Source organism: Clupea harengus, chromosome 22, assembly GCF_900700415.2.
Source record: "Clupea harengus chromosome 22, Ch_v2.0.2, whole genome shotgun sequence".
In the NCBI taxonomy this organism is placed as follows: Eukaryota; Metazoa; Chordata; class Actinopteri; order Clupeiformes; family Clupeidae; genus Clupea; species Clupea harengus.
In genome coordinates this window covers 5,294,850-5,304,421 of record NC_045173.1, presented here as the reverse complement: position 1 = coordinate 5,304,421, position 9,572 = coordinate 5,294,850, and the positions used below count along the sequence as shown (strand labels likewise).

Genomic DNA, 9,572 nt, shown 5'->3' with positions numbered 1-9,572 from the left:
AAAGAAATGCTGCAGTGTTTACATGTCTCCAGCCACCAGATGTTTATAGAACTGATACATGAATGGTATGAAAATGCATACAAAGGATAAAAAATACATGTCAAGAAAAATTTCCATACACAATATCACAAGCATTAATATTACCAATGTCTTGACTAATGGACAACTAAGGCTGCAATGAAATGATTCTTAGCTGACTTGAAGGTGATGTCAGTGTAGACTTTCCCGCATTTCACGATTGAGAAACTCCTACTTGACTCACTTCCAAGACCCAGCCTTTAAAGGGACACTTCTGTCATCTCAGAGCCACATTCAAAGCTCAAGGCAACAGAGGAGGAAGAAGAAGAAGTGCTGCTCGCCTCTACCAGCATAAAAGATTACAACTGCAACAACTGCAACTGTTAAACCTTGACAGTGTTTTTTAGCCTGAGAAATAGCCTCCTAAAAGCCTTTGAAAAAATGTCTCAAATCTCAGTGGTGGTTTTTGTGGTCTTCCTTGCCATCCTCACCATGTCAGAAGGTGAGTTTATAATTAACTTGGATAACATACCTCACAGCATTCATCTCACCTGGTAGCTCAGTCTGTTTGCCTTTGTGTTTTTGTGACTTTGACCTATTCCTTCTCTGCAGGCATGAGTTTGAGAGGCCTTGGAGTGGAGCCTCGCTGTCGCTGCATCGAGACGGAGCGCCAACGGATCGGAAGACTGATTGAGAGTGTGGAGCTCTTTCCTCCCACTCCTCACTGTGAGGACACAGAGATCATGTGAGTTTTTGGCATCCAGTGCCTTAGCCAATAGCTCAGAGCAGCTTGAAGGTAACAGAACCAGAGTAATGGAGGCATATCCCAGTCCTGTAGAGAAGAGCTACAATGTTTTTGTCTCAGATTGGTTGGTGTCATCTCTGACTGTCTCACCTGTCTTCTACCACCTGCAGTGCAACCCTTAAACGCACCGGTCAGGAGATCTGTCTGGACACCACCGCCCCTTGGGTTAAGAAGGTCATTGAAAAGATCCTTTCCAAGTAAGTCAAAAGCTGGATGTTGGACGTTTGATAGCGGATTGTATTGAGGATTACTTTGTATTTACTTGACTGATACAATTGCTTGTTTGAATTGTAGTAGTTCAGTCAGACTGTATTTAAACATGCACTTACCTACAGAAATATGACTGAACATTTTTTATGTTACACGTCTGGCTGATAAGGCATTGCTTTGAATAGTTTGTATTAATTATGTAATGAATCAACTACACACATGCAAACCAAAATCTTTTACCTTTACAGCAGAAAACCATGAAACCAAAACCACTAGAGCACCACAAGTGGAGTCAGCATGCGGCTATTACAAGTGTTTGGATGCAGACCACAACAAGATACCAGATTTTCAAATCTTAATATTTAAATGTATTTATGAAGGTTAATTGCTATTTATATTTAAGTATTTATGTTCCTATGGACTTATGTCACTTTTATTGTTTGCCTGTATGGGTCAAAACCAAGTTGTCCTGTGTTTTAGCGGGCTTTAGATTGCACTTTTGTATTTTATTGCAAATTAAATGTATTAAGAATATTTGGTCATACTGGAAATATTGATTATTAATGTTTTGTTAAATGGTTGAAAGATTGAAATAAACTCCCAACAATGGTGGAAAACAGTGCTCCTTTACACTTTAAAAAATAATAGAAATTAGATGCATGAAACTGATGTGGTTAAGGAATCACTCTGAAGTTTCAGCCGTTTATTTCAATCTATTGTGTGTGTGTGTGTGTGAGAGTGTGTGTGTGTGTGTGTGTGTGTGTGTGTGTGTGTGTGTGTGTGTGTGTGTGTGTGTGTGTGTGTGTGTGTGTGTGTGTGTGTGTGTGTGTGTGTGTGTGTGTGTGTGTGTGTGTGTGTGCGTGCGTGTGTGTGGTCATGCATGTGTGTGCATGTGTATGTGTATGTGTTGCATGCATCATTACATTGGTCTAACAAATGTAGTTAACAAATTCAAGTAGAAGTACAAATTCAAGCTTGATGTTTTAAGAGTTCGGGGTTAATAGGCTTCTCACAGATCCAATACCACAGGAAATCACATGGAATATCATTCCACTCTGAATTTGATGCATGGCCATCAACTTCAACACAGTTTTCTGCATCATTGTTTTCATTTGGTTCACCGTACTTCCAAAACCTATTGAAAGAGGAGTGTGTGAGTATGGTTCTGTCGCTGGAGCACAAAAAAGCCTTATCAGGCCCATTTTAGACATTTCTTACCCATTGATCAGTGGGGTTTCGTCCACCCATTTCCAATCCAAGCCAATCCAAGCTCTGGTGTGAAGATTTCTTACAAAGTCCTGTTAAAATAGCCAACATAAATAAGGTAAATACTAGTGGCCAGTAAGTCTTAGAGGTGCAAAGTGACGTCATTATCTGTATCTATATCTGTTCGGCCTGTTCTGTCTTTGTATCTGTTTTCGGACAGCAGACTGGAAGTGGGATTAGTTTACACAGGAAGTTGGGTTAAATCAGACAAATGTATCTTCTAACCTAATATTCATTGGCAATGCATATAAGTAAAATTGAAAAAAATATTATTGATCACATACCTAAGCTGTTCTTTTATCAGTGGAATTATGTAAAACCTTAGTTAGCCTACTAATATGACAGAAATAGCTTTCATCATAGCCAGCTATAGTGTAGCCTATGCAGTCTTCTTGGTTTATACAAGTAATATTGTAATATATGCAGCAATACAGTCAGAATGTAATGCAGTAATACTAATCATCAGTGCAGCTGAAAGGAGGAGGAAGTAAATGGAAAAACAAAAAGCACTCACTTGTTCCTCTTTTGTGTTTATAATTATCAGGTCAGCTCCTCTTTCTCTACAGTCCTGTCGAGAGTCGCTCCAGGTTGCCTTAATTGAGGATTTGTAGTAGCAGCTAGAACCAAAGGACATCCATTTCTCTGGGCAGCTATTTCCTGCGGAAAAATTAGTTTGGTCGGTTAATTTGATGGTACTGAAAAAAATACTGACTTGGCAGCTAAATTTAGTATGAAATTCCAAATGTGAAAGATACCCCACCCAATGTATTACACCTGAAACTGCACTTCAGACAGGTGAAGTGTGGTGCACTTTATAAGAGAGTTGGCTTGCAACAGCTGTTAATTTCCTCTGACATCGTGTTCTGAGTATTCTTCCATATTCACAGAGTTTCCCAGCAGTGAGCATCCCAATCAGCCCACCATGCAGACATGGGCGTAGAGGTGATGGTACCAGTGGTGGCTTCAGTTGCAAATAAGAGACTTTACAGAGGTGTGTGTGTGTGTGTGTGTGTGTGTGTGTGTGTGTGTGTGTCTCTCTCTCTCTCTCTCTGTGTGTGTGTGTGTGTGTGTGTGTGTGTGTGTGTGTGGTGTGTGTGTGTGTGTGTGTGTGGTGTGTGCATTAAGCACCTCCATAGCCTCTTTGGGAGAGATTTAAGAAACCAACACCACGGCAGTCTATTATAGAATGCTTTAAAGATCTCACCTTTAGCTCTGAGTAACTGGTCTCTTTCTTTGGTGAGGATGTTGTTGCTGGCCTTCAGCAGTTCTATCTCTTTCTCAAGGATGCTGTCGTTGGTTTGCAACAGCTGTTTGTGTCCTGTGACATTGTGCTGTATGTTGTCCTCCATACCTGCAATATTTCCAGTCAATAGATGTTTAATACAGTGAGTTTCACTATGACACTCTGTCTTGGATTTTGGATTTGAAAGTCTCTCCATTATCAACAAAGATAAAATTCACTTTTAAAGATGCATAATAAGAAAGTGCACAACCAACAAGAATAATTTTAAGAACTGATTCTTTTAAAATGCTCTTCATAGCCATATGCCATATCATAAATTATATGAAACGTCTCTAATGGTATTGAATGGTGCATAAAGGATGACTGATATTCCATTCTATTCCATGAGATGACTTATAGTCTTACTTTTTTCATGAAAAAACTTCAACTCACAGTTAATCCGTAGATACACATTGAGAGCCACTTGCAGGACACATAGTAGACCAAAGGCCATGGCAATCAGCCTGTAGGCTCGGAACTCTGGGAATTAAATTCAACAAAGTCAAGATTAGATGAATGGTTAAAATGGAATTGAATAACAGTTGTGTTTTGAAAGTGATTGGAATTTGGAAGATGCATAAGTGTGACACGTTGTGAAAAGGGGAATAGAATGTGATAAAGAAATGTATTTTTGTTGTTCCTCATTTGACTGACAGAAACAGGAACTGTTTAAGAATGCAAACTATCACCATGAATCTTTCTATCTTTTTGCAAATTGAACATGATACTGGATACTTCTGAACAAAAATCAAAGAGTTAGTAGCACTAGTAAATTATGTTTTGCATGACCTGCATACTTGTCAAATGACTGACACGTTAAGAAAAGCATTCAGATCCTCTGTAGTAATTGTCATTATAGAATTAATCCTAATCTTAATCTAATTCTCACTGTCTGCCTTCCCAATGATTCTCCTGTTTATTGCATTTCTGAATATTCTCTGGCAAATGCTGCAACAAATGGCTATTTGCGGCTGTCAAGTTATCAGTTGAAAACCAGTAGCATCCTGGTAGTGGCCAGCAGGTTAAGTCCCCCATTAGCAGTCACCATATGCTTTACAAACACTCACACTACCTGTGCTTAAGTGACTTGACTTCCTGTATTTCCTGTCATGAGGACCACTTCCTGCTTCACAATAAAAGTTGTATTTTCAAAACAAAAGTCCCTTCCCGGTTACAATCTGACAGCACACCTCCCACTTGAGCTCCTGGTGCCAGAACCCAAGGAGGTCACGTCACTCTTCTCTGGAGCGTGCCACTTGCTCCTTACAAAGAGATTCGGGCCTGCCAATTGACACCACTTCTTCCAGAACTTATTCACCTCCGACTGGATCACTCTCAGCCTTTTGTAGGGGTAACCCTCAAACTGGAAGTCTCCTGGGTCTCCTCTCAAGCTCGCCCCAGCAGGAGAGAGTTTGGAGTGAAATCCTTCTGCGGACATGTCACTGACAATGTCAGTATGAATGGCTCTGGATGCCATGCAACTGAACACGATACCCCACACCTTCAGCCTCACTCTCTTCTTCACCTCATCTTTCACTTCATATGACCCCTCTTCTTTTGAGGGTGATGCCTCCCACTTTGATTTCTTTGGAGTCTGGTTTTTAAGGCCTAGCCAGCTATCAGCAGCCCGTCTTACCCAAGCAACGACATTCACCAGCCTGGACAAGCAGCTAAATCTATTGACCTCCAAAAAGATTTTTGAAGGCTGAGTTTGAAAGTGCTACTCTCAGCACAACTTCACCCTGTCTCATTTCTGGATCAGTTCCCGATGCATCAGGGCAGACAATCAGGTGGGTTGGGTCAGTATCATTTTTTTCAACAGAGTCTTCAGCTTTGGTGTGGTCCTGGGTGGTGACCCCTCGGCATCTCTTCACTTGACCTCTTGTCATTACTGCTGAAAAGGCCTTCCTCTGCAGCTTACTGATGCTGTCCCTGGCGTCAGTTACCACTTCCTCAGCTGACTGACTTGGCAGGACAAATGTTTTGTGCGTCTCAGAGGGTGTCCTCGTTGTGGTGTCTGCTACTCCCCTTTCCTGCCTCCCACTTTGCGTAGACTGGACCCATGGCTTCAGAGAAAATCCACCTGCTTGCAGAATTTCCTCAATCTCCTTGGTCACTTCGCTCAGTCTGTTTGCATTATTGTGGGATGTTAGGACATCATCCGTGTAGCTGTCTTCCTCCAGTACCCTTCGCGCCTCCTTGCACTCAAGGACGTCACGGTGAGTTGCAGCTGTATGCCTAGCTTCACCGATGGTGTCTTGCATGTGAACTGTCTTGGTCATGAAGGGGACCTCAGCAGGGATCTCCTCATATTGATGGCAGCTGTTCTCATAGAACGAGCAAAGTGTGTCTTTGACTCATGTGCCGTCATGTTTACTTGCTCAAACAGATCAGGGTGCGCTCCGCCCACTGTCTTTCCAAGAGGGCTCTCCACAAGACGAGATCTCCAACAACTTTCACCCTTTGTGGGGCAAGTCTCCCTTCTCTGTGACTTATGAGCACCTCAATCTGCTCAGGTCTCCTCAGCTCCTCAGGTTCAACTTCTGGGAAGAATCTCATCAGCTCTTCAGGCTTGACAGCTCGGTGAACTTTGGCGATCTCCTTCAGCCCATAACAGATTAGTTCATGGGCCCTCTCAGTTCCCTTGGAGGTTTTGATTCGAACTCTGAGGAGGTATCTTCTTGTGGCTACTTTGGTAGCCATTCCACCCACTCCATGCACAATTAGTGTGATCTTCTCACTCCTAAGATTCAATCTTTTGGCTGCTTTATGAGTAATGTAGTTGGTGTCTGAAGCCAGATCCACCAGGGCTCCGATTTTTTGACCTGCATTAGCGGTCACTTCCATTAACATCATAATGACGGGAAGTTCTCTCAATCCACTTTCTTTGAGGAGGCTCACCTGGTTCTTAGCTGGACAGCTGACGTTCGACGAATTATTGGTGAAGGCCTTCCTGCACCTCTCAGCTAACTCGGGGGTAAGTTCACCCAAGAATCTCTTCTGTTCCTCAGTTAAGTTCTTTTTGTCTCTGTCATCTGTTTGAGGTTTCTCAAGTTCACGCCTCTTGCTGTTCCCTCTTGGACAGAGAAAGAAGTGGTGATCTGAGGAGCCTCTCTTTTTGCAGTCTACATTCCTGCACAGGTAAGTGTCTCTACAGCCGTCATCATACTCATGACACCCTAAGCACTCCCTGCATGCACCAATCCTTTCCACAGCAGCTTCCTTTTCTGATAACTTCAGAGCCCTGAAACTTTTTGCAGAAGAAAATCCTGTCCTTATGTTTCTCATCCCCACGGATAATGCATCCATCCTCAGCATCTCCACCCTTTGTGGCTTGAGTTGAGGCATATTTCTTGTTAAATGTCCTTTCTGCTTTATCTGAACTCTCTGGCTTGTCTGTGATTTGTAGGTGCTCTAGCCTCTCGAAGATCTCCTCTTGCTTCTTCAGAAAAGCTAATAGCATGTCAAAGTGCTTATCTTCAGTGACATCATTGCTAGGATCCACCATGAACATCAGCCAGTCCTTCTTCAAACCCTCAGGAAGCTTGCTCTCTAAAGACCTCACCACCAGTGGGTTTTTGATGGCGCCGGTACTTCCTAGGTCTGTGAGGTCAGCGAGAGCTTTTCCAATAGTCTGAATAAGGTCTACTACTTTTCTCGGTTGATTTCCTCTGACTGGCTGAATCTTCTCGAGCTCATCAACAATTTCTAGAGCAATGGCACATTTGTTACCATAACCTATTTGCCAGCACTCTGAAGACATCATCAGCTGTGCTGTAAGTCGACAAGCGGAGATCTTTCACAATCTTTTCTTCCACACTATCAAGAAGCTGAATCTTTTTTACCTCTGGCGAACCGGTTGGCTCTCCTGCTTCTGAAGGCTTTCCCAGTCTGTCCTCCAGCGGTGGAAGTCTCTTTTGCAGCCGCTAAACGTGGGCAGTTTGGTTGGTTTAATTCTCACTACTGGTATTGTCGTCCAGTGTGTTCTTGTTTCACGCCAGTGCCTTGCTTCTCCACAGATATTCTCCGGGCTCTGGCAAATTCACCTTTTCTCATGTCTAGCTCATTGTAAGCTACTCTCAGCTCCCTGCTTCGCTTTCGAAAGTCTCTTTCCTCTGCTGCAGGAATCCATGACTCCCAGGCTGCGAATGCGTCAGATGTTTCTTTAATCAACTTCCCACTACATTATGTTGGATTTCAAATCCTTCACAGTAACTGCTTTCCACAGGTAGTCCATATGTATGCCTACAGGCTTTTTCTGCTTCTTCAAAAGCAGCCTCTAGCATCTCTGATCCATATCTGCTCCAGAGGTTGGTTTGAACAATCTGCTTTACGTCATTGAACTTTTGCTCACATTCACTGCCATATTTACTTAGGTCTGCATCTTGCTCCAGACTTAGCACATCATTTTTACCATCTTCTTTGGCTGCTAGCTCTGCTTCTAACCCAGTCCTGTAGTCATCGTTGGCCTCAATAACTTTCCTTGAATCGGCAGAGAGCTTTGCAAATTCTTGTCTGAGTTCTAACTCAGTTAAATAGCCTGCTTTCCGACTGAGATAGTTAGCTTGCTTGGTTAAGGAGGTCTTTGCAACCATCCTGTATTTCTTAAGCTGATCCAGTGTTTTGCCGAGAGCTTCGGCTGCCATCTTGAATGTGATTTCTCTTTAACTTCCAACTTATTTATTTAGGTTAACTGATTGGGTTCCCAATGCCTCTTGAATAGCCTTGCTGTCTAGCAACTCTCCTCTGCATCCACACTCTGGACTCACTGAAGCCGTTAATCTTCTAGTCTTGATGCAGCTCTTTGGTTATCAATCAGCGTTGGTTTTCAACTGATAACTTGACAGTTAATCTAAAGCTCTTGTGCTCAATGTTGAAGACTGTGAGTATGCCTTCAGAACTCTCTGCTTGGCAGCTCAAGAAGGCACAACATTTCCTGACACTACCCTCAAACCGTTAGTAGTGGTTAGGCACAAAGATGGACTCCTTCTCTGGCGGCGGCAGAATTCAGGTCTTCAGAGAAGACAAATCTTTAGTGCCTATTCTCCTTCAAGATGCGTGGATTTCTACATTGCTCGCACGAGAAGCCCACAATGTCAATCATGGAGGGTTATAGCAGGAACACTGTTTGAGGATGAGAAGACAAGCCTGGGTGGTTAAGGGAAGAAGGATTGTCAAAAAAGTAGTGGACAATTGCGTAATCTGCAGGAAAGTGAAAGCAAAATGGTGTCAACAAATAATGAGCGACCTACCACCTGAGCGAACTGCGCCAGCAGCTCCATTTCAGTTCACTGCCGTGGACCTATTTGGGCCATATGAAGCAACTGTCAAGTTATCAGTTGAAAACCAGTAGCATCCCTGGTAGTGGCCAGCAGGTTAAGTCCCCCATTAGCAGTCACCATATGCTTTACAAACACTCACACTACCTGTGCTTAAGTGACTTGACTTCCTGTATTTCCTGTCATGAGGACCACTTCCTGCTTCACAATAAAAGTTGTATTTTCAAAACAAAAGTCCCTTCCCGGTTACAATCTGACAGCACAGCGGCTTTATAATTGCGGCCAATGTGAGACCAATTTGATACCTTAATCATGATTTGAAGAAGCACATCCTAATTGTGACTATTAATGTTCATGTGTGGCAGTCATACTCTGTAGATGACACTGCTGACCTTTCTTAGAGAGCCCAAGTGGTCCTCTTCCTCTGCTCTGGTCCTCTACATCTGAGTCATGAGCATGAGTGGTCACTCCAGTGCTGTCCAGTTCCATTGCCATCTCCATAATATCCTGCCCCGTCTTGAATGGAAGTGGGCCCTGCTACATTGTGACTACTTCCCCAAATAATTCTGCAGCCCCTTCTGTTCTTTGCAGTAGCACTGATGGGTGGGGCAGGGAGTAGCTTTGGTTTCTCAAAAAGAAAGTTTAGATATGATTGGTTATAGCCTCTAACTGCATTAGCAGTTAACATACCTAACAGCATTAGTGTCAACCT

The 9,572-nt window shown here is 43.0% G+C and overlaps 2 protein-coding genes across 3 annotated transcripts; one reads left to right on the top strand and one right to left on the bottom strand.

Annotated features, from left to right (window-relative positions):
- Positions 1-311: 311 nt before the first annotated feature.
- LOC105903953 (permeability factor 2-like) lies at positions 312-1,567 on the top strand. The gene is made up of 4 exons (XM_012831764.3): positions 312-520; positions 631-763; positions 934-1,020; positions 1,282-1,567. Exons 1-4 carry the CDS (start codon positions 460-462, stop codon positions 1,292-1,294), a joined length of 294 nt encoding a protein of 97 aa, XP_012687218.2. The 5' UTR covers positions 312-459; the 3' UTR covers positions 1,295-1,567.
- A 316-nt stretch (positions 1,568-1,883) lies between these two features.
- On the bottom strand, positions 1,884-9,112 carry LOC116218484 (C-type lectin domain family 4 member E-like). Of its 2 annotated transcripts, none has more exons than XM_031560338.2 (6): positions 8,834-9,112; positions 3,975-4,061; positions 3,504-3,650; positions 2,814-2,956; positions 2,252-2,331; positions 1,884-2,168 (listed from the first exon to the last, which is right to left on the bottom strand). In XM_031560338.2, exons 2-6 carry the CDS (start codon positions 4,033-4,035, stop codon positions 2,003-2,005), a joined length of 597 nt encoding a protein of 198 aa, XP_031416198.1. In that variant the 5' UTR covers positions 4,036-4,061; positions 8,834-9,112; the 3' UTR covers positions 1,884-2,002. The 2 variants fall into 2 exon arrangements, with proteins under 2 accessions (XP_031416198.1, XP_031416199.1); XM_031560339.2 differs by having other exon boundaries at positions 8,837-9,112.
- Between the last annotated feature and the right edge of the window lie 460 nt (positions 9,113-9,572).